This window comes from Mauremys mutica, chromosome 11, assembly GCF_020497125.1.
Source record: "Mauremys mutica isolate MM-2020 ecotype Southern chromosome 11, ASM2049712v1, whole genome shotgun sequence".
NCBI lineage: Eukaryota > Metazoa > Chordata > Testudines > Geoemydidae > Mauremys > Mauremys mutica.
In genome coordinates this window covers 52,917,701-52,942,534 of record NC_059082.1, presented here as the reverse complement: position 1 = coordinate 52,942,534, position 24,834 = coordinate 52,917,701, and the positions used below count along the sequence as shown (strand labels likewise).

Here is a 24,834-nt window from a genome sequence, read left to right as displayed (position 1 = left end):
GCACTGCTTTTGATTGGAGCCTCGAGCTGCTACTGTAATAATAACAACACTACATCAGCCTAGGGGGAAAGGGCTGTAGCACGAGACAAACTGCTTGGAACAGAATAGGGCTATATAGCTAGACCTCCACTTAATGTCAATATGAACATTAGTGCTCAAAGGGTTTGCAGCAGGATGTATCACACAGGGGTGTGTGTCTGGCCTTGTAGGTATGTTGACCTCTATAGCTGCATTAGTTCCTATTAATGTCAGTGGCAAAGATCCCTTTGAAAGCAGCAAGTGCAGGATTGGGCCCTAGGCTCAAGAATGGTTTGCAAACAGCTCTGTGACCAAACATCTTCCCAGCCCATCCTGTTGGGTTGGGAATAGAGCCACCACTCACCACATGGGCAGCTCTCGTCCTCATGCTCCTCACAAGCCTGAGAACCTGAACTGAAGTGCACACGTCATACAAAGAAAGGGCTTTTGGATTTGCCAAGAAAAGCCACAGAGACTCAGCTCTGGTTACATCTGGGCACCAGCAGCTTGCTCAGTAGGTCCGTATGTGACAGCGCAGCACTAAGCAAAGGGAGGGGAGGGGAGAGGAGGGGAGGGGAGAGGAGCAGGGGGTGGAGTTTCTCCTCATCATGTAAGCTAATCAGTGACAAAGGCTGAAAAATGTATGTGACAGATTTCATGAGTAGGTCCAAAGAAAACATGAGAGAGATTATTATTCATTGTTCACCCACAAACTCATCTGTGGCTGACTGGCGCGTGCGGTCTGTGCAATTTGGAAATTTACCAGATTTCTGCCGGCTTCTTGGGAAAATCTAGGGCCCCAATCCTGCACTATGTAGTGTGAGAGCGAGCGGCTGTGACCACACCAAGCGCTGCTGAAGTCAATGAGGTTCTGCCCGGGTTTGCATTCTGCCCATGAGCTGCACGTTGCAGGAGCAGGACCTAGGCCTCCTTTTTTCATGATCTGGCATTAATCTGAATGCCCAGTTCATCCATCCACCTTTCCCCTCCCAGCGCTCTGGGAAAAACAATCCCAGCACTGCTCAGAGAGTGCCTTCTGAAACAATAATGCAATCTGGGAAGAACTGGGGACTGTGTTTAAGATTTATCTAAGACTTCCCTTGGAATTCACATCTTTGGAAGGGATTATCACTAAGGGGCATCATGAGTGACTCGCAAGCGAAGTATCAGGGGGTAGCTATGTCAGTCTGTATCCACAAAAACAACAAGGAGTCCGGTGGCACCTTAAAGACTAACAGATTTATTTGGGCATAAGCTTTCGTGGATAAAAAACCACTTCTTCAGATGCATGGCCATGCATCTGAAGAAGTGTTCTTTTACCCACAAAAGCTTATGCCCAAATAAATCTGTTAGTCTTTAAAGTGCCATTGGACTCCTTGTTGTTTTCCCAGGTGAAAGCTCAGGGTTCTAACCTGCTATTCCCAGGATAGCTCATTCCCCTTAGTTTGATTCTGATAGCTTTGCAAACTGGTGTACACTGGACACATCACCCAGTCTAGATCCAATTCTCTTGTGTTGTCTGTGCTGACTCTTAAATTGCCTGGTTGTGTGAAAGGTGTGGAGTATTTCAGAGTGTTTGTATTCCTTGGACCTGGCTCTCTGCTGTCTCACGGCCTGTGTAATCATCTATGCCAGTGCAAAGCATGGTGCATTAGGACCGGACTGCAGCGGAACAGTGTCCTGGTCCATTTGCTGCATGGAGCATGCCATTTTGTTCTGTGAGGTCACGCTGGCAGGGGACATCCGGTAGATGTCCATTCAGGACTACCCCACTGGTACAAAGTGGTGTCAATCACTATCACAGCAGAATGCTGGCACTCACTTTGCACTGGTATCAATGACTGCACAAAGCACGGAGCTGTGAAAAACCAGGGTCCTTTGCCTTTAGAAGTATTAGGACATGAATCCAATGCTGGTGAAAGGGGCCATGTTGGCTCCTGGACATGGATTTCTGTTTTTATCCGCAGAACAGATCCAGGCCAACCTTTGCCCAGTTCACCCCCTGCCAATGTGCCCCATCCTGGAGGGACCACCTGTAGTGCTGAGAGAGGAGTTCAGTTGCCATGGCCCAGGAGTCCTTGGCATCTCTATTGAGGCTCCCAACAGGTGCTAACTGGGGTGGAGCTGGACAACCCGTTCCTGGGAAATGGGGAGGGAACATAACACTTCATTTCATGCAGGCCATGGCAGAGCTGTCAGATGGCAATGGATATTCGTCGCTGTTGACCTTGTACTAATTCAGCCTAATGCCCAAGGGGTGAAAGCCTTCATCTCCCATTACCAAGTACTAACCACAGCCCATTACCACCCCATATCACCAATGCCACCCCTCCTGGCTGTGGCAGGACAGGGATTTCCGGTCTGAGCAGTTGGTTAGGGTCACACACTGAAAGCACAAGCGTTAGAACAAGGGCCGTGCACTGGGTGCATTTTAATGTCTGCCAAGCTCAGCGGCGCTCTGGGTTTGATACTAACCAATGCCCTTGCTGTTAGGCTATTACTACTGGCACACCTAGTAACAAAAAAGTCAGACCTATTTGTCTGGGGTCAGGCACAGCAGCAGCAGGAAGATGGTTGTTGCCAGGTGGGCTATCTGTCTCTGCCATTAACTGCGCATCCACGGAAAGGCTTCCTGCTACAGCTGGGTTACTATTGTGAGAGTGAGCTTTGTCCTGCTCCATGTCTCTGTAGGGTGCATTCTTCTGGCCTGCAGAATCAGAGTCAGCTTCCACTTCACGGATCTCTTCCTCTTTGACATGGCCGTGGTCTTCCATGTCACTAGCAGCCACTCGGACATCTGGGGCAATGACTTCTTCAGCCTCTTCCTCTGCCTCTGCCGGATCACCACCCTCTTCCTCTGCCGGGCCAGCCCTCTCTTCCTCTGCTGGATCACCACCCTCTTCCTCTGCCGGATCACCACCCTCTTCCTCTGCTGGGCCAGCCTCCTCTTCCTCTGCCAGATCACCACCATCTGCCTCTGCCAGGCCAGCCCCCTCTGCCTCATCACCACCCTCTGCCTCTGCCAGATGACCACCCTCTTCCTCTGCCAGGCCAGCCCCCTCTACCAGGCCAGCCCCCTCTTCCTCTTCCTTTGCCAGGCCAGCCCTCTCTTCCTCTGCCTCTGTCAGATCACCACCCTCTTCCTCTGCAGGGCCAGACTCCTCTGCCTCTGCAGAGTCACCACCCTCTTCCTCTGCCAAGCCAGCCGCCTCTTTCTCTTCCTCTGCCGAGTCATCACTCTCTTCCTCTGCTGAATCATCACCCTCTTCCTCAGACTCTTCCTGGTCATCATCCTCTTCCTCTGAACTTTCTTCAGACTCCTCTGCTTCCAAGTTAGGGTTTTCTCCCACTCCCTCAGCAGAGGCAGTCCCTGGTTCCTCTCGGTCCCTTTCCACTGCCTGGCCATCAGTGGTGGTCTCCCTCACAGGACTGTCACCAGTTCTGTTGCCTGAATCAGGTTCCTTCTCTTTTGCAGCTAGTCCATTGCCCCGAAGAGGGTCCCCAGAGACATGACTGGTCTCTGAGCCAGAGACTTCTTTGTCTTCCTTGTTTGCATGATTCCCACTTTGCATGTGAGATTCGGCACCTTGGCTAGCATGTGGAATATGGCTCTTGTCTTCTTTAGAGCCTTCTTCCAGCTGTGTCCCCTCTTCCTCAAGAGTTCCTGGCTCTGCTAGAGCAGGTTCAGCCCCATGTGCATCTCCCTGAGGGGGCGATTCCCCACTGGCTGGCGAGGGCGGCGTGCTCCTCTGGGAGGCCTCACTGACTTCGCTTTCCTTGTCAGCAGCATCTTTGCCATCGTCAGGCCCTGAGTGGTGCTCTGCTGCTGCTACCTCCTCTCTACCCTTTGTACCACACTGGGAAACCTGCCTCTCCTCTGCAGGCAGGCAGGTGCTCTCTTCAAAACTCCCTGCTGTGGCGGGAGGAGAGTTTTGCCTGTCCTCTTCCCTCCCAGCCTCTTCCAGCCTGATTTCCACCCCTGCCGCATGGAGCTCCCCCTCCTCCTCGCTGTCCTTTGCAGCTTCACTCCTCCTGCCTCCGGGCTGTTCTTTGGCCAGCAGCTCTTCTATGTCTTCCCCTGGGAGAGGAGTCCCTTCTGCTGGCTCTGTCTCTCTCGCCACAATCTCGCTTCCATCAGCATTGCTGCCTGTGGCAGCGTCACATTCTGAAACCGATGAAGAAGCATTAGCAACGTTTATGTCATTGTCCTCCTCTTGGCTGTCATTGTTCAAGCCATCAACAGGGATATTTATATCAGCACCTGTCTTGGAACCAGAGTCATGTGGCATTCCGCTCCTTTCCTGGGCTGCTGCCTCATTGCTGTCTGCAGGCTGGAGGAGAACAGTCTTCTCAGGAGGTACAGAGTCTGGGCAAAGTACCCCTTCGTTCCCCTCTAGGCTCTGGTCTCCAGCTGATAAGTGATTCTCAACAAAGTTGGTAACATCTTCAGTGCCCCCCGAGGCAGAAACTTGCAATTCTAAATGATTAGAACATTAGCAGTCAGTTTTATCTGAGGCTGATTCTGTTCTTCTCCTCAAAAGAGCCTACATGTGCCTACACAATATGTGTGTGCGCTCACAATCACACATGCATATGTGTGTGTGATGTGGGGGTAAAACTCAGTTGCTTACTAAAAGGATGCTGCATATGGAGTCCCAGCATGTTACAAAATCTCTATTTTGAGGCTATTATAAATGAATTTTAATGCTATCCCTGTTGATCCATGGGCATCAAAAACCATCTTTGGTGCCATCTTGCTTTTAATACTCCTATCAATAAATTGGATACAAACAGGTGTTTGTTGGGGAGAATATCTTATATTACATGGACAGTATTTAGGAGATTACTGCCGAGAAGCTCTTAGCCCCAGTAAGTCATACCAGCAATTGTTCCCTCTGGGTCTTGCCTTTTGCTAGAACCCTTCTGCCCCTTGTGGTCCACCCCAGCAGAAGCAGTGTTTGGAACAGATGTGAACAGTAGAAAATTCTCAAGGAAAGTGACCTTTTATAAATATACTGGCTGGGATGGGGGGTGGATGTAGGGAAGCTTAGCCCAGAACGTTTAGGCAAATTATAAAGGGTTATTTCCACGTTCTGTTTCTTGCATAGCAATTGGAGTTTAGCTGGATCAATAATAGAGGTGAGGGTGAGAGCTGAAGGAAGGGGGATGCAGAATGTACTGGCCACAAGAAAAGCGGACCCCTGTGAACAGATTTGAGGGTGCAGTCTGACCCAGAGTCCATGCTAGAGTGCTATTTATTGTGAGTGGCCTTTCATTAGGAAAACATTTGCCGCTCTTTGAAACTGACTGGAATGCAATGAATTCATTCTGCATTCCGGGAGATGTCACCTGCGTTTTCCATGGGCCCCCCTCTGTAATTCAACATTAGTCAACAGATACTTAAAATAAAGCATTACTGGCTATAGCGTCTCTGTCACAAACAGTTGCTACTAGTCTGAATAATCCCCTGAAAAGTCTAATGTCCACATACCAGGGACACATTTCAAAAGAGAATAATTCCTTTGTACTCCAGCTGGCAAGCAGATGCCAACCAGAAAGTACCATCCTCAGGGAGGAAAAAGGAGTAGCACTGTCAGGCTCTCTCAGATAGCAACCAGAGCTTGACATGGGCCATTCCTGTAGTCTTCTCCCGTGACCCTTCGATGGTCCTCCCACTGGCCATGTTCCTAAATGCTGTGTTGGAGAAAGTGTGGGAAGTGCCCCGCTGCCCTCCAGCCCAGCAGTGTCCAGTCTCACCCGGCACAGTGCTTCGCACTACTATTAACAGCAGTGCTTGCATGCTAGCACTTTGTATCCAAGGATCTCAAAGCACTGCCCTGCCCAGCCAGTCATGCCATACACAGAGCTTAGTTCAGCCCAGCAGACCTCATCCTGCAGGCACTAGCACCTGCACTTAGGGGAGCGCAGTCTCTGTTTATACTACTACCAGAGAGAGAAGCATGGTCAAACCTAGGACCTGAACGCTCCTGGCCTTTGTGATCATTTGGACCCAGATCCTGCACTGTGCGACTTGACCCTGACAGATCAGTTTCTTTCCCCAGGCCTCCCTGTTCAGGGGCTATGCTGCAGCTTCCCCTGAGCAGTAGGGATGGTTGCTCGGTGAGTGATTCCCTGTACACTGAACCCTTGTCTACCCAAACTGGGAATCACACCTCCTGCTGCAGTACAGACGTATCCAAAGATGGTCAGACAGCGCGTGAGTCTGCAGGGTCTCTACAGGAGGGGTGCTGTGGGCTAGTGCCTCTGCTGTGGCTTGCTTGGCCACCTTCAGTAGCTCACCAAAGTCAGTCCCGTGGGGAGAGCCGTGGTACCCACTCTCTCACTCCTGCATGGGGTTTCACTTCAGAAGTGGGAAGGCTATGAAGTGGGAGGTGGCTGAGGGGGGTCCGGTGCAGAATGCACACAGAGCAATGGAGATGGGAAGTGGGGAGTGGCACGGGAGAGCTGGGAAGTTGGCAAGGAGAGATGGGACAGGACCCTGCAGATGGAACAGGTGGAGAAGAACAGAGCTGTGAGGGGGACGGTGGTGGGAGAGAAGGACCAAGAGAAACAGGCCAGAGGTGGGAGGGAGTCAGAGCAGTGGGTCAGAGAGTCCAAGGCCAGAAGGGCCATTTTGACCATCTAGTCTGACCTCTAGTAGAACACAGACCATAGGACTTCCCCAAAATAATTCCCAGAGCAGATCTTTTAGACAAACACGCAGTCTTGATTTAAAAATGGCCATTGATGGAGAATCCACCGCGACCCTTGGTCAGTTGTTACAATGGTTAATGTCGCTCACCGTTAAACATTTGCATCTTCTTTCCAGGCTGAATTTGTCTAGTTTCAACTTCCAACCGTTGTGTCGTGTTAGACTTTTCTCTGCTAGATTGACGAGCCCACCAAGTATTCCCCATGTAGGTACTTACAGACTGTAATCAAGTCACCCCTTAACCTTCTCTTTGTTAAGCTAAATAGATTGAGCTCCTTAACTCTGTCACTGTAAGGGAGGTTTTCTAATCCTTTAATCATTCTTGTGGCTCTTCTTGGACCCCTCTCCAATTTATCAACATCCTTCTTGAGTTGTGGACACCAGAACTAAACCCAGTAGTCCAGCGGCGGTCACACCAGTGCCAAATACAGAGGCAAAATAATCTCTCTGCTCTTACTCGATATTCCCCTGTTAATGCACCCAGGATCACATTAGCCCTTTTGGCCAGTGTTGCACTAGGAGCTCATGTTCAGCTGATTATACACAGTGACCTCCAAATCTTTTTCAGTTACTGTTTCCTAGGATAGAGTTCCCCATCCTGTAAGTACGGCCTACATTTCCCCCCCAGATGTATACATTTACACTTAGCCATATTAAAATGCACATTATTTGCATGACCCCAGGTTACAAAGCAATCCAGCTCGCTTGTATCAGTGACCTGTCTTCTTCAGTATTTACCATCATTCCCCCAATTTTTGTGTCTGCACTCTGTATCAGTGGTGATTTTATGTTTTCTTCCAGGTCATTAATAAAAATGTTAATTAGCATAGGGGCTAAGAACCAATCCCACCAGAAACAGACCAGTTTGATAATGATTCCCCGCTTACAGTTACATTTTGAGACATGTCAGTTAGCCAGTTTTTAATCCATTTAATGGGTACCATGCTAATTTTATATCTTTTTAGGGTTTTTTTTAATCAAAATGTCATACACTATTAAGTCAAATGCCTTACAGAAGTCTAAGTACCTTACAGTAACACTTTTACCTTTTGTGACCCTGGGAACCCCACAGTGCACACCATACCATAACTCACATCAGGTCTTCTACGCTCATTGCCCCAACACCGTGTTGTCATAATCTGTATCTAACAGGTGTCATCTAAGGAATCATATGCAAACTGGTACCATGTTGGTCATTAATACTATAGTGTCATGTATGTAAGAGTCAGGGCAGTGGGCAGAGGTAGGAGGGAGTTGGGGCAGTGGGTGGGAGGCAGGAGGGAGGCAGGGTGTCAGGGCAGGGAGTTGGGGCAGTGGGTGGGTGGGAGGAGGAAGGAAGGGTGTTGGGCTGCAGGGCAGAGGTGGGAGGGAGTTGGGGGAGGAGGCAGGAGGGCAGCGGGCAGAGGTGGGAGGGAGGCGGGGCGGGAGGTGTGAGGGCATCAGGGCTGCACAGCAGTGGCGGGAGAGACTCAGGGCCGTGGGTCGGAGGCATGTAGGTGGGGAGGAGGAGCAGGGCTGGGGGAGGAGATGCAGCAGGGGAGCAAGGAGAGGCTGAGCAGCTTAGTGGTGAGAGCTGTCAGGCTTGTGGGGGGACCCAGCTGGATGCCGTGTGGGTGGGTGAGTCACGAGGGAGCTGAGCCTGGGCACTGGGGTATGCTGTAGTGGCTGCCAGGCCGTGCAGGGAGGAGCTCATATAGCTGCCAGCCAGTGAGCACGGAGAGGGGATGAGGAGAGGGAGGGGATGACGCTGGTCCCTGGTGCTTCAGGGGTTCAGTGTTGCTGGGAGTCTCATTGCTCTTTGATCTCAGAGCTCGCCTGGGGACACTGGGGCTGGAGCAAAGGGGTCAGTCGCACAAACTGAGCATGAAGTTCATAGCGTCACCGACCCAGGAGCTGGGGCCTGCCCTCCAAGAGCCCCTTCCCCTTTCACAGCAATTCCCAGACATTCCCGACTGAAGCCCAAAGCCTCCTTCTAATGGGAACATGGGGACACAGCAGAGACAAGCCATTGCCCTGCATTCACACAGCCAGTCAGTGGGACCTGGGAACGGCAACCTGCCGCCCTGACTCCAAATCTCCTGCTCTCCACCACCTGGCTCCCAGCTATGGAGCAGGTCCTGACCCAAAACCCAGGCCTGCCATTCAGGATTGCTCCTGCAGCATAGTTCAGTCCCCTCTAAAATGCCCTTTCCTTGGGGAGAGTGTTTCATGGCCTAACAGATCTCACTCTCAGGGGATTTTTTCTGTGAGCCACCCTGACTGCTCAGTTCCACCTCATTGCTTCTAGTTATACTTGTTTGCACCACGCAAAACAGTCCCCACCCACCCCTCGGCATTCATACCCTCTGATCATGGCACACAGTCACTGCATCCCCAGGGACCCACCATCCTGACACTACAGAGCAGGCTAGAAGGCTGAAAGGTAAGTTTGCCCCAGTCTGTTCCCCAGCCCTGCCTCTCCTGAGCAAAGCCCCAACCAAGCGGCTGCATGTCAGAGCAGAACGTCCCATGGGCAGCCATGCTACTCACCTTGAGTCAAGTGACACAGACACACCCGGGAAGAAGACTGACATGGCAGCCTGAGTGAATTGCAAGAGAACTACTCTGCAAGGTTGACCCATGTCTTAATGTGGATTCTCACCCATTGGCCAGTGTGTCACTTGCAGCCAGCCCTCCCAGCACATCAGCTCTGAGTATGGCCCACGGGGCACCTAAGAGAGCGCAACTCGCCCACGCAGGGGCCAGAAACGCTTGTAGGAGAGACGTAACTACCGGTAAAGCAGCCTCCACCCTCCTGCACCTCATGCTTCTTCCACACCAGCTGAGCCGCCCCGACCCTCCTGTCCACATCAGGGAGTGGTGTAAGCAGGCCTAAGGGAGCCTAATGTAAAGTGACACATCACCTCTAAAGGCAAGCGCTGCACGGACTGAGCATCTGGGTGGGAGCTGAACGTGCTGCTTCTGACCCACACAGCTCTAAATGGCCTGGTGCCAACCTACTTGAGAGAGGCCCCAGCACACGACACTGCTGCTGTTGAGATCAGTGCAGCTTCTCGGAGTTCCTGGCAGCGTGCTCTCCAGGACACCAGCACTTGGGAATTCACTCCTCCCCTTTGGTCCAAAATAGCCGGGATCTAGCAACCTCAGCTTCAGGGCATGCTGTGAAGCTTGTCTCTTCTGCCAGGCATTTGAGGAGTGCTGCAGTGTGCGAGGAGGGGGAATTGGGCTGAAGGGCACACGGCGTGTTTTCAAGATGGGCTGGGCGCTGTGGGACCTGCTGCTGCTTCTCTTTTGTGTTTAATGCTTTGTCATGGCACCTGGAGCCTGCGCTTGTTGATTTTAATGCTAAATAAGCATGCAACATAAAGACCCATATGCCGGTAACGTGCTACAGCTGCTTGAAATGTTGAGTGGCATTGGACCAGCCCATCCCAAAAGGTAGAGCCTAAAACATTCCTTGAACAGATCAAATTAGCCTTCATGCTTTGGACTCCTCTGCTGCTGTTTCAGACGTGTACGTGATTTCTCATGACCTTTGGGGTGTCATGTAAGGTTCCTGAGGTCCTCCCCATCTCCTTCTCCCTTTTCCCCCCTCCATGTTCTTTAAATACATCGAGTGTAAATTGTGCTGATCTGCAGACGGCCGACTGACAATCACTTGGCAGCCAAAGGGGCCAAGGTTATGGGTTTAGCGCCCTCTGGCCTTCCTCCTAAGGCTAAAAATATGTCCAGCAACTGGATGGTGGAAACTGAAGAAGTGGCTCCTTCAAACTCAAAAAAGAAAAGGAACTACCCGGGAAGACATTACCCGACCGACTAGCGTGTGTTTCCCTCCCAAAGGCCACAATTTCAATTATAAAATGTAACCAATGTGGGACATCAGATGTGGGAAGAGTCCACCTCCTCCGGGTGGATGAGGTGGGGGGAGGAAGGGACAGAGAGGGGAACAAGTAAAAGCATTTATCAAACATGTAAAATGACACTTGGTGCAGCCCAGGACTTGGAGCCCTGTGCTGTAGGTACCAGGCCGAGACAGCTGAGTGCAGTTACAGCAGTGGAAAGTTATGTAAGACAATATACCTTGCTCAGCGCGCCTTGGGGACTGGATTACAGCAGAAAGGAACGGGTGCCAGAGCACCATTATAGTTTCCACCCACGTCATCGGGCTATTCCCCAGAACCACAGCAGAGCCTGGGGCATTCGTCATCTCAGCATAGCTTTGGGCTCCAGGTCAGGGCTCCTCTTACACAGTTACTTTCCTCTTCAAGTGTGGAGGTGGGTCAGGGCCCTGTTCATTAGTATCTGTCTGTCTAATCTCTCAGCATTTATACTTCCCTCATCAGCATGATAGCTGAGCCCCTTGCCACATCACAGCCACACAGCAGTTAGATGGGGATCATCTGACTTTTCCACAACCACCACAAAAACCATCAGGCATGACAGTTGCTATGGCAGACATTGCGCAGGGCACACTGGGAAATCAGAGTGGGAATTAGCTCGGAGGCTAGGCAGTAGGGGGACAGCTCTTTCTCCTCACTCCCAGGGATGGGGGGGGTCTCTTTCCACATTCTGAGGAGGGCACGCAGCTCAGGTCTGTCTCACCAGAGGGGCTGGCCCAGTGTGGTGTCTCAGTGACAATGGCTGAGTGGCCTGTCATCTGCGTCTAATTTCTAGAGCAGGCTGGGAATTTTCTACCTACCTATTTTTCCAGTGGGAAATGGGGTCTCTGCAAAATGGAAAATGTTCTGCGGAAAACGACAATTTTGCTGAAATTTTTCAATGTTTTGTCAGGAAAATCATAATGTTTCAGAGGGGGTCCGGTAATCTCTGTGTCTGCCTGATCTGCTGCGGTGCCTCATGGGAGTTGTAGTTCAGGTGCCTCAGACTCCTAATTTCCCCTATGGACTCCACCTCCACTGACACACTGTTGTCATTACTCCATGCCTCAGTTTCCCCATCCATAAAGTGGGGAGAATGATACTTCTTTATGGTAGTTTGCAGATGGCTTTACCTCCTACAGCAACAGCACTGTGTGGAGATTATTTCTCCTTCTCTGGTGGTGGAAGAACACCATTCTCACAACAGATCATGCCAAACAGAGGATCTAGCCCTTGCAGCACATAGGCCCTAAAACCAGAGCAAGTAACCCTGCCATCTACGTATTTATTTCTAATGCCAATAGCTTTAAGGCTAGAGGGGGAGTTTTCCTTCAGATCCCAGCTGCAGCTTGAAAGCACTGAGGAAGGAGGGGGCACAATGGGACAGACTGGAACAGGTGGCTGGGCTGGAGAGGCACCCCCACCAGCAGAAATAGAAGCACGGAGCACAGGGCAGGGGATACACAGCAGAAAAGAGACAAAGGCTTTTGTGCCCTGCTTTGCTCGGCAGCAAACCGGGTGCCCTCGCTGCGACCAGAGAGATATTCCTGTCAACGGCAGCTGATTTAGGGATCAGCGTTCCTGCAATGTGTTGTCACTGGCACAAAATACCGGGGCGAGGAAGAAACTGTTATTTAATGTTGATAAAGGCATTCGCAGAGGCAGTACTGCGGTGGCTGGGCCAAACCACGCTGCTTTCTTCCTATGCCTAAGGAAAGGAAAGCTCTAGCAGGCTGCGAGCAGGGGTAGGCTGCAGGGAAACTGCCTTTGCTTCCACAAAACTTCATCAACTGGATTTAGTTTGGCAAATCCAAATCCAGGGTTGGGTGAGTGGTGAGGCCCATTGCATTTGATCTCCCAAAGCTAGGCCATTGAAGAGTTGGCACCAGTTTACATCTGTTTTTAGCTAGGGGCTATTATATTTCCCAATACTCACAAAGCAGCGGCAATTTGTTGTGGATTAAGGGAAGCAAACAAGAAAGAACAAAAGTCAAGTCTCCACGAGGGAGAGCAGCGCGTGTGTCTCCTCTGCCATTGCACACCCAGCTACACCCAAAACAACGGTCAGCAGAGACCTTAGAAATTTAAAGGTCCAGGACACGGAAAATTAAATGGATGGAAAGGAGTCTTAAAATGTCTAATCTACATCTGCCTTAAGGTGACTTTCCACTGCCAACCCTCGCCTATGCTAAGAACACTGCAATGAAAAACAGTGTCTCAATTTGACGTTTGCTCAGGTCCTGCTGTAGGGATACAGGCCAATCAGTGATGCCCCCTAAACACGAGAGGAAGCCTAAGACCTAATTCAGAGAGCAGCACAGAAGTCATGGAGCAGAGATTAGCAGGACAAGAAGACAATATGAAAGAGACTGAGACAATGATGGTGGAATTGGCTTGGTTTACAAACACACCTGCAGGCCAGATTGCTGTGCTGGTTACACAGAAATGCAGAGACAGGGAAGGAGGCAAAAGAGTGAGTTTCAGGAGTGCTCACTGGAATAGAGATACCCCAGTCAGTCGCTATGGTGGAGAAGAAACTGCTCCAGCATTAGAGCCTACAGGCCAGATTCTGATCTGTTACATGACTGTAAATATGCAAAATTGAGCCATTCTGGATTTACACTGGTGTAAACGGGATCAGAAACTGGCCATTCAAACAGAGGAGACCTTTGTGGTGTTTAGATGTTGCTTGTAATTATTAGAACTGGGAGCACTGGCTGTTGGGAGTCTGAAAGGACAGGAAACAGGAAGGAGGTGGGAGGAGTTGAGGAGGCAGAGTGAGAGTTACAGAGGGTGCAGCAGCAGCTAGGTAAAGAGGTTTCCACTTTAAAAAATACAGTCCGGTTGAGGTTTGTTAGTACCTTGCCTGGTTGATACAACATTTTGGCGACGAGGGTGGGATCTTCTGCCTCTGAACCCACCTGCACCCTTTCTGCAACGCCCAGGTGAGCCTCCAATTGCTTTTACTGCCTGGATCCATATGTTTGAGACGTATCTGCTTGCAATCAGTGCTACAGAGATTTCTGAAGTAAGAAAGTGTGCTCTGCTAATCCACTGCCTTGGAGCAGAAGGGCAGCGTATATTTTACACTTTTCCCCTTGCAGATGATTAATGCACTGAGTGCAGTCTCATATTTAAGAACTTTTTTGTGCCAAAAGTGAATGTAGTAGCTAATCACTACAGATTTCGCCAGCGTGAGCAGAAACCAAGGGAGACTATAATGCAGTATATTGCTTCCCTGAGGAGTCTGATTGTAACTTGTGATTTGGGAATATGGCAGATGAGATGATTAGAGACCAGCTCATTGAGAAAACAACCATGCTTGGTATATGAGAACGCTTACTTCTAGAACTACAACTTACACTAGAAAAAGCAATAACCATTGCTACTCAGACTGAGTCAGCTACAGCTGAAGCCAAAATAATGAGCAGGGATACAGGAGGCACAGTCCAGGTTGTGACTCCTTTGCAGAAAAGTTCACTATCACTGCAGACAAACAATTGCTGGAGGAAAACTAATGAAAAGCCATTGAATCAGCAAATTCAAAATACAGTAAAAGCTTTCGCTGTGGATTCCCACAACACCTTGCAAGCCACACAGGATGTCCAGCAAAAGTAGCTCAGTGCAATCATTGCAAAAAGATTGGGCATTTTGCTAAAGTATGTTGCAGTAGCCAGTTCAATCAACAGGTGCATGCAGTTACAATACCAGATGTTACTGTGCTGAGCATGAACAAAACCACTACTGCACATATTCCAGAACAGATAAAGTGCACTGTAAACGTTTCTGCCATACCCTCATGCAAATCACACTCTATTCAGCTAATGTTGGACACTGGCTCAGCAATATCCATACTACCCGATTCCATCTATTTGCATTACTTTAAAGATGTGCCTCTTACTGAACCCAAACTTCAGTTGGTGTGCTATTTGAAAAACCATATTCCAGTACATGGCTGCCTGCCAGCAATAGTTACTTTTGGTGATTGCTGTGTAACTGCAGAGTTCTACATTGTCCACAAAGGCATTCCTATCCTTGGCAGAGATTTACTGGCTGCTTTAAATCTCAGGATAGTTAATGGACGAATTGATCTTCCTCAGCAAAGCACTCTTGCGGTACACACACCAGTTTCAGCTGGGACCCAACACCAGGTTGAGGAGAAACTCAGCTGTGCTTATGGGTTTCTGCATAAAGTTAAAATGCGGAATAATGTGATGCCTGTATGACAGAAATTAGGGCGCTTACCATTTTCAGTCAGGGAAGCTGTTTCAGAGGAACTTAGAAACTTGTTCAAAAGGACATGATTGAAGAGATTAACTCCTCAGAATGAGTTTCACCTATAGTGGTGACACAGAAGAAGGGTGGAGGCATTTGCCTTTGTGTGGACTTATAGCCAAATAAAGCTATTGTGATTGACAGCCATCCTCTTCCTCACATAGAAGAAGTATTTGCAGAACTCAGTGGAGCAAAGATGTTTTCTACTCTTGATTTGCAGAGCGCATACCACCAGGTTATGTTGCATGAAGATAGCAGAGGCTTCACAGCATTTATTACACATGAGGGACTATTTTGTTTTAAACGTGTTCCATACTGTCTCGCATCAGCCCCAAGTGCCTTCCAAAAAATGATGTCATTGATTCTGAAGAATCAACATGGAGTTCAGTGCTATTTGGATGATATTATCATGTTTGGAAATACTACTGAGGAGCATGACAATAACCTGCAGTCTGTACTAAACTGCATCAGCAAAGCAGGCCTCAAGCTCAATAGGTCCAAATGCAAATTTAGACAAACTGAACTCTCCTTTCTGGGGCATACAATTTCACAGGCTGGAATAAAACCTGATCCAGATCATATCCTGGCAATTTCAAATGCTCCATCTCCAATAGATTTGCAAACCTTACGTTCCTTCTTGGGTCTTACCTCCTGGTATGCAAAATTAATTCCCAATTATGCTTCTGTCATTGAGCCGTTACGAGAATTACTATGGAGAAATTCAACCTTAGTGTGGACAATGGATGCACAAGCTAGTTTTGAAACGGTGAAAGACTTGATTGTACATAGTCCAGTACTTGCACTATTCAGTCCTGCATTGCCCAAAGTTGTAACTACTGATGCTTCTGATTATGGACTTGGGGCTGTCCTCACACAACTTCATGAGGACAACACAGAGAGGATTGTTGCCTTTGCTTCAAGGACACTAAGTAATGCTGAGAGAAAATATTCTACAGTCAAAAAAGAAGCACTTGCTTGTGTCTGGGCCACTGAAAAATGGAGAACTTACCTGTGGGGCCGCACGTTCAAGTTGTGCACAGACTTTTGACGACATTGCTCACCATGAAAGGACAGGGAAGAGCAGGATATCGTATTGCTAGATGGTCTGTAAGACTACTCTCTTTCAATTATGAACTGGAATATAAGCCTGGAAACAAAAATGTGGTAGCTGATTGTCTTTCTCGCCTGCCTTTGCCTTCACCAGATGGTCCATCGGAGGATGAGAATGTAGTAGTTGCGCTTATTACAAGCACTCTTATTGCAGTTACAAGAGAACAATTTCAAGATGCTTGTTCAGTGTGTCCAATTCAACAAAAACTACAGGAATTTCTGACAAAGAGATGGCCCAGTAACCCTAAAAACCTTGACCCAGTTTTGCTGCCTTATTTTAGAGTTTGGGATGAACTTTCTTTGCTGGATGGCTGTGTGCTACGAGGTACACACCGGCTACTTGTGCCAGAAGAATTACAGTCAAAACTCATACACCTGGCACACGATACTCATCAAGGAATTGTCAGAACCAAACAATGACTACGGGATCTGTATTGGTGGCCAGGGATGGACTCTCAAACTGAAGCACTCATAAAATCCCGTGTCATTTGCCAAATGCATGATAAGACAGCAGTGACATGTACCCCTCCATTAGAGCCTGTTCCTCTTCCTGAATCTGCATGGGAAAAAGTGGCGATTGACATTGTAGGACCCTTTGATACTGCTCCAATTGACTGTCGTTATGCCATCACTTTAATAGACTATTTCAGTAAATGGCCTGAGGTAGCGTTTACATCGCAAATCTCTTCTGCTGCAATAATTAAGTTCCTCTCTTTGGTTTTTAGCAGGGAAGGTAACCCCAAAGAACTGGTTTCAGATAATGGTCGTCAATTTACTTCCCTGGAGTTTGAAACTTTTCTAGCAGAGAGGAACATTTTACACAGAAGGTCATCTCTATATTACCCTCAAGCCAATGGAAAAATTGAATGGTTTAACAGAAGTTTGAAAGAGAGTTTCCAAACGGCTAAACTGGAAGGACGATTGTGAATACCCTTCACTACTGATTTCTTGCAAGCATACCAGGCTACACGACATGCCACAACGCAAAGATCACCTGCAGAGTTACTGCATGGCAAACAGATGAATACTAAACTGAACATTGCTGGATTGTTAAAGGCACGACCTGAGGCCCCAACCGAGGATGATGTGAGAAAAACAGTTGAACAGAACCAAGCAAAGTATAAGGCTTTCACGGATAAGCAGCAGGGTGCTAGGGAACCAAAGTTTGAGTGTGGTTCCTTCGTTAGAATACGAAAACCTGGAATTTTATGCAAAAGGGACCATAAATTCACAGCTCCTCTTAAAGTCATAGAGAAGAAGTGACCTTACACCAATCGACTTTCTGATGGGTGTATATGGAATGCTTCTTATCTTGCACCTGCCTATGCACCAAGAGGAGATTATGCCAACACCCAGTCTGCATTGGATGACTTCACCATAGTATCAACACAACAAAACGTTGCATTGGAACCAGGACTTGAGAGACGGCCTGTCAGACCCAGATGACCACTTGTCTGAACTATATACTATGTTATGTAGTATCTACAGTGTTTTCAGTGTAATATTTCTGCCAATAGTATAGTGTCTTGTTTCCTATTTGTTCCTGTGGTTAGAACAACAATGTTTATTTTAATTGGGAGAGTTTCTTAAGAGAGGAGGTAATGTGGTGTTTAGATGTTGCTTGTAATTATTAGTACTGGGAACACTGGCTATTGGGAGTCTGAAAGGACAGGAAACAGGAAGAGGGGGGAGGAGTTGAGGAGGCAGAGTGAGAGTTACAGAGGGTGCAGCAGCAGCTAGTTAAAGAGGTTTTCACTTTAAAAATAAAGTCCTGTTGAAGTTTGTTAGTACCTTGCCTGGTTGATACAACAACCTTGCCCCAAAAGAACATGCCTCAAGTACTCCCGCCTGCTGGGTGGGTCTGTGAGAATGCCGTCGTAGTACGGCCAGGCCAGTGAGATGGGAAAGCAGTGCTTCATGTGACACGATAGGTTAGAGATCTGCATAGAGTCACGCCAGCATCCTCATCTCTGCTCCTGGCAGCCCAACAAAGAAGAATGAATCGCAGGCCTGTTTAATCTGCTTTCATTGACCAAAATGTAACTCAATCTGAGTCCCAGGGAGCTTGTGGGATACGTATTAAGATACCTCTTAAACAGGTTAGCTCTCTGGGCTGCTCTAGTGGCACATAACATGGGTGCAGCAAGGACATTTTTACCGCCGTTTCCTTGATTTGTTAGAGCCAAGTTTAACACAAGCTGTCTGGACCTGTTCAAAGCAAAATGGAAGTAATGCTGATGGGAAGGGAGCATGCACTCTGGATGCCAGCAATTCCCCTTTTTCCATTATTTTAGTTGCACCTGCTGGAAACAGACATCAAAGAAGGCAGACTGGCCTGAGGATCCTTTCGCAAATGTGCCAGGATCTGAACTGGTGCTTTGCGTCTAACCTTGCTTGATCTTGTCTTCCCTTGTTTGTAACATGGCATTGAGCCCTCTGGCACTGTATGAAAAATTGATAAGAGTTTGTGCTTGTTGCTTCTGTGCTGAGAAATATTGTTGACAAAAATAATTCCAATTTGGCTTTTGATGATAATTTAGGGTGGGGTTTTCTTGTTTCAAACCCCCTTGCTGCCTCCTGAGCTTGTGTTAGAATAAGAACTGCCTCATTTTCTTTCATATTAACCATTCTATGGGTAATGCAAAATCCCTCCCACCCACCCACACACTACCTGCGGATGGCGAAACGTAAAAACCACACTTATCGTTAATCCTGACTTTCACAGCAACCTTGCCAAGCAGTTAGAAGCGCAGACTCGCCATTAAATATCAGGAGCAGGTTTTAAAATGGACAATTTTAGAAAGAAATAACTTCTCCTAAGGGAGTTTAGTTTTGTAAATGATTAAAATAATGGTGAATCTACCCCAAGATGGCTGGCTATGTTTTCTGTCTCTTACTTATAAGGGACTGTGTGTCCCTGTCTGTGTGTTGTATATGTGGACGTGCCTAATATATGGTGGGAGCTACTATATTACAAACATACTCATGAAGAAATAATAGAATCGAGATTGTGAATGATTCATAACACTGCAATCACAGGTCAATCTAGGGGACATGACCACCCCCTGACCTTTGATTCCTAAGTATCTCAGATGTGCTCAAGGCTCATGCAGTTTCACCCATGAGACTACATATGTGATATTGGTTTACTAAATGTTTAAACTGCTGGATATGTGCAAACTATTGCTTCGCTCTCATACACTAGTGCCGTGAGACATTCAGCAGTCTTTATTTGCAAGGGTCCATGCAAATTTTGAGTCTAGTTTCACTCAACTCGGATTCACATCCCCTAGTTTGACTTGGGTTCAAAGAAACCCAAGAATTCAGGTTGAAAACCAAGCAGCACTGGCGACTGGCCTCGTTTCATGGTGAAATGATTAGATGTTACAGAGCTTTGCAAAATCATAAATCAACTGAAGTTCACTGGAAACTTGTCCCTCGATTGCTTGGACAATTGGCTCTGGGCTCATTGAGAAGACCACAAGCTCCACTGAACTTTCCAGCAACCATGTTTCAAAACTGGACTAGAGAGAAGTCTTGAGAACAGGTGCCCTGGTAGAGAAGTTTCTGTATGATTGGCCCAGATCCTTTCTGGCAATAATAATAATTTCTAATGCTTCATTGTATGGGATCCAAGCCTGCCCTCTTGGTACAGGGAAGCTGTTTCAGCTGACTCATAGAGCTCAGCAACTAAGATTTATGAGGACTCAAGGAGCACAAGGCCAAATCCCAGTTTGTCAGCAACAATGTATTAATTACTACTAGTATTTAGAACTGGTCAAAATGTTTTAATCAAAAAGGTTTTTGTTATGAAAAATGTCTGACATGCATTTGAAATTTTTCTGCAAAAATATTCATTTTTCATCAAAACAAAACGTATCAAAACTAAACATTTTCTGTTTTCACTTTTTTAGCGTTTTTCCTTCCCCCCCTCCCCCTCCATTTCTGAAGAAGGGGGGAGGGAAGAACCATGGAATGAAGTCAAAATTTTTCTTTGCACTTTGACAAAAAACAACAAAACTTCAAGATGTTTAAGAATTTTTTTTTAAATTAACATTTTTCATTTTTCCCCTAGATTTTTTCATGGAAAAGTTTCAGTTCATTGTTTCAACATTCTAATTTATTTTCATTATTATTAGAAGAATCAGGTACAGTTCATTACTCCGAACTGGGCTCCCTTCCTAGGCCGCTTACTGTGTGCCTACCTGAGACTGAGTGATCAGGGGATGGCAATTTATATTCTACAGGTGGTTCCCAGCCTGCCTGGTTCTTAAGGGGACAGCACTTCATCAGAGAGCTCCTTCTTGTTTATTATGTTGTATGGAAACATCTCTTACTCTCACCTTTGGGTACTTTTAATCCTAGATCTTATAACTACATTACAGGAGAATGCTACACGGTCATTGGATGTTCTGGTAGGAATCAAATATCCATAGCAGGAGCTGAGGAAGGTGGGCAATGGTCATGCCTATGGAGTAAGCCCATGCCCAGATGGGCACCACCTCAGCCTCTCTCTTAGGAAGAGAGAGGTCCTGGCCCAATGCACTCTGACTCCAGACAGGAGGAAGGTCCCTGCACTATTCTTTTGGCACTGGTTGCAACCACCCTCCCATTGCACTTGGCTTCCCATGCCCTTGCTGATCAGCAGAGCAACCTGGAGAGCTGACTTAAATCCCCCAAGTCACCAGGTTTTTGATGCACCAGTCTATCCTCTCTCTGGTCTCAAGGCAGTCAGCAGCTCGGAAGGGTGGAGATGCTGAATAAGCATCTCACTCTAGTGTAACCCACTGGTCAGTGTGAGCTAAAAGTCACCCTCAGTGACAAACCCACCAAGATTATGGATGCGGCACAGCTCTTAGCCACAGAGCCTGGCCCTTAAGCTCCAGCTGTAGAGATCCATGTTTTCAGGTCTCCTGGGCCCCAGATCAAGTCCTGCTATCAGCCAAGATGGCAGCCATCATACCAGGTCTCCACTTCCCTCTCCCCCTGTCCTTCAAGGGCACGTCCCCAGCCTACCACCTCAAGACCCACCTCAGTCCTGGGGCGGCTGCTCCTCCTAAAGCTAGAGCCCAGCTGGAACAATGTGTTTTAAATGCACCAGGAGACCCTGGGTGAGAGGGTTAGGGCCAGAGGAATTGTTGGGTGCCTGTGAGCAAAGGCTCCCCCAGGCTGAAGAGCTGGTCAGTTTCATTCACAGGGCTCACAAGACACTTCAGGAGGTTGGGAAAAAAAAATCACCGGATGCAGCCAGGAGCTCCTGGCCCAGGATACACAGCACCCTTATGTTACACAGATGGGGTAAAGGGGTCACTTGGGTACAGGGCCGGCTCCAGAGATTTTGCTGCCCCAAGCGGTGAAAGAAAAAACAAACAAACAAAAGCTGCAATCGCGATTGGTGGCAGCTCCACCGCGCCGCTTTCTTCTTCGGCAGCAGATCCTTCCCCCCCGAGAGGGACCCGCCACCAAATTGCCGCCGCAGAGCCCGACTTGCTGCCCCCTCCCCTTGGCCTCCCCAAGCACCTGCTTGCTGAGCTGGTTCCTGGAGCCGGCCCTGCTTGGGTAAAAGGAAGGTGACTGCCCAATGGTAGGTGGCTGAAAGGCAAAGAGATTTAGCAAAATCCAGCTTGGCTAATAGCCTGGGTCAGTCATGCCAGGGGCTGATTTGGCATCTGCAAGGAGTTTATTACCAGGTCTCCTCCCTTCAGGGTTAGCTGGAGACACTTGCCTCTATTCTAACCAAGCTCCCTACAGCTTGCTTTTGGTGCTGCTTGGGCTCTAAACTGGAGGCCCAAACATGGCTTGCTGTGCTATGCATGCCAGCGAGGCTATTTTACTGGCCGCAGATTACAATAATCCAGGCTGCTGCCAGCCATCAATCTGGCTGTTGGAAAAAGTCAGTCAAGGAGGATTAGTCTTATGTTCCTGACCTTTCTGGAATATTGTAACTGTTCCCAGCAGGTCCTCTGGGGAACGGGTGTCATGAGCTGGCACGTGAAGATGGGAGGTGGGGAGAGCAGAGAAGGTGGAGTGGAGATGTACCAGTCACGCCTCAGTCAGCTGTGTGCCATGGAGCATCTCGGCATTGTTATACCACTTGGAACACCACGACTTTCCTTGGGCAGCAGCACCCCTCCAGGGCCCCCCAACACCGTCCAGGGACAATAGGGAAATACTAGTTGAGGCAGAAGCAAATGCAAGGTTTGAAGGATCCGTGGGGAGGGGAACAAGGGAAGGCTATTCTAGGACAGCCAACATGGCAAGCTAGTGAGCAGGGACTGAGCAGTGGCCAGGGTTGGGAGAGGGGAAGGGAGAGGAGGCCTGGGGAGTGGGTTGGAGCAAGCCCACAGGAGGTTGTGAAGAGGAGGGAGGTTTTGAACAGAAAGGCATGGGGAGCCAGTGAAGTTGTGTGAGCAGGGGGGGCGCTCTGTTTCCCAGAGCAGTGCATGTGAAGAACCAGTGCGTGTGCAGATGGCAAGACGTGTGCACGATGCGGGTGGGCAGGGCTGCACCACGGAACAGGCGATCTGTTTGCATGTGCAGGGTGACATGCTGGCCCCATTGAAGTCAACCACAATTCTGCCATTCACTTCGGGGGAGCCAGGATCTCACCCTTAGGCCTTCACCAGGGAGAGGGGATGCTGTTTCTCACTGTTATTTCTACAAGTGACCCCTTCAGAAGCTGGTGCTCCACAGAATGACACCTCAGCCACAGTAACATCATTGCAGGAAGTCTGGCCTCTGAGTAGTTTGAGGATACCCCACATGCATAGCTCCCTTCTAAGAGTGCCCCTCACGTCGGCGCCAGAGTGTGGGGGACAGGGAAGGCACAGCACAGATCTCACCTTCATGCAGAACAAAGCCACAGCTCTGCTGGCACAGAGAGCAAGGAAAGAATCCCCCGGTGACCTTTCTAATGCTGGCAAGAATATCTGCAGCAATTACAGCTGGACATTGTGTTTCGGTGCCCTCCTCTGTAACCCTCCTCTGCACTTGAGCATGTGACAGGTGATATAAACCACCCAGGCTATCTCTGCGAGGTGAACTGAACTCACTGCAGCTGCATGTCTGGAATGGGAGGACGTGCAGTCTGCAGTGAACAATCCAGGACATTTGTACTGGATAAAGCGCTTCAATCCACTTTAGCTGCCATTATGAGTCAGGATTGTATTTGCCTTGCAATAGGGAGAGGCCAGCACTCAGATAGGTGCATGGAGACATTTGTCTAGTTTCCCCGTGGCTTCTGCCAGCACCTCTCGAGCCTGCTGAAACGCTAGTTGGTAATGGCTCACAGCAGCTCCTCTCATTGAAAATGGGCTGATATTCCTTAGCCTCAGCCAGCAATAGCCCAGTAGAGGTGATTATCAGCTGGAAGCAATAGTGGCCACGCTCAGAGGAGGAAGAATGATGGTGCTAGGCCAGGGGTCTCAAACTTAATTTACCTTAGGGCTAGTGCCAGTCCTCTCATCCTCCCAGTGGGCCAATAATGTCACTCATGCTGCCTAGAACCCTCCTCCCAAAACTCCCCCCCCCCGAAAAAAAACCTCCATCCCCCACCTACCTAAGGCTCTTGGAGGGAGTTCGGGTGGGGGAGAAGGTCTGGGGTAGGGGATTGAGGTGCAGGCTCTGAGATGGAGTTTGGGTGCTGGGTGCAGGCTCTGAGCTCAGACAGGAGGTGGGGGTGCAGGAGGAGGGGGTGGGGTTGCAGGCTCTGGGAGGGAGGAGAGGTGCAGGTTCTTGGAGAGAGTTTGGAAGTGGGAGGGGGTGCAGGCTCTGGGAGGGAGTGTGGGGGTGTGGTGCTTACCTGGGGCTCCAAGGCAGGGCAGGCCAGGGCCCCTTTGCACACTGCTACCCCCAGGCACCACCCCTGCAGCTTCCCATTGGCCACAGGGGTGCTTGGGGTGGGGGTAGCATGCGGAGGCACAACCCCGCCCCGGGGCCTCAGGGAGGAGCCAGTGGCTACGTGGAGCGAGCAGGCAGATGCCACTCAGCTCCAGTGTGCTGCCAGGGCCCCTGGCCATTGTAAATCATGCCAAGGGAGAGACTCGGCCCCAGAACTGCTGGACTCCCCATGGCCCACATTGGGGAGGTTCACAGGCCGCAGATGGCCCATGGGCCGGAAGTTTGAGACCCCTGTGCTAGGCAAAGGGCTGGCTCTCAGGCACAGGAAAGGGTGGCAGGAGATCAGGGATCTCGTTCCAGTTCTGCCACTGCCTTCCTGTGACTTCTCTGGCAACTCTTTCACTGTGGCTTAGTTTCCTTCTCTGTACAATCATTACGATGCACAAAAATGAGAAAATTAAAAAGGTACAAATGCAAAAGTGAAATCCCTGCAAGCTGCATGGAAATGTTTTACAGACACCATAATAGAGGCCCAATTTAAATGTATACCCCAAATTTTAAAAAATAGTAAGAGGATCAAAAAAGTGCCACCGGGGCTAAACAACAAAGTAAAAAAAGCAGCTAGAGGTAAAAAGGCATCCTTTGAAAAGTGGAAGCTAAATCTTAGAGAAAATAGGAAGGAGCATAAACTCTGGCAAGTAAAAGGTAAAACTATAATTAGGCAGGCCAAAAAAGAATTTGAAGAACAGCTAGTCAAAGTCACAAAATAATAGCAACATTGGTTTTAAATACATCAGAAGCAAGAAGGCTGCTAAACAATCAGTGGAACCACAGGATGATCAAGATGCTAAAGGAGCACTTAAGGATGATAAGGCCATTGTGGAGAAACTAAATGAATTATTTGCATCAGTCATCACAGCTGAGGATATGAGGGAGATTCCCACACCTGAGCCATTCTTTTTAATCTGAGGAACTGTCCCAGATTGAGGAGTCAATAGAGGA

At 48.7% G+C, this 24,834-nt stretch overlaps 1 protein-coding gene across 3 annotated transcripts in view; it reads right to left on the bottom strand.

Moving 5' to 3' along the window:
* SRL (sarcalumenin) overlaps nucleotides 1-24,834 on the bottom strand; it is a 105,757-nt gene that overhangs the window by 37,779 nt on the left and 43,144 nt on the right. Inside the window, exon 2 of one of the 3 annotated variants that reach the window (XM_044981177.1) lies at nucleotides 3,281-4,495. The exons of the other annotated variants lie outside the window; for them this stretch is intronic. Within the exon in view, the coding sequence (XP_044837112.1) occupies nucleotides 3,281-4,307 (1,027 nt within the window). The 5' untranslated portion in view covers nucleotides 4,308-4,495. The remainder of the gene's footprint in view (nucleotides 1-3,280; nucleotides 4,496-24,834) is intronic. 3 annotated transcript variants of the gene reach the window in all.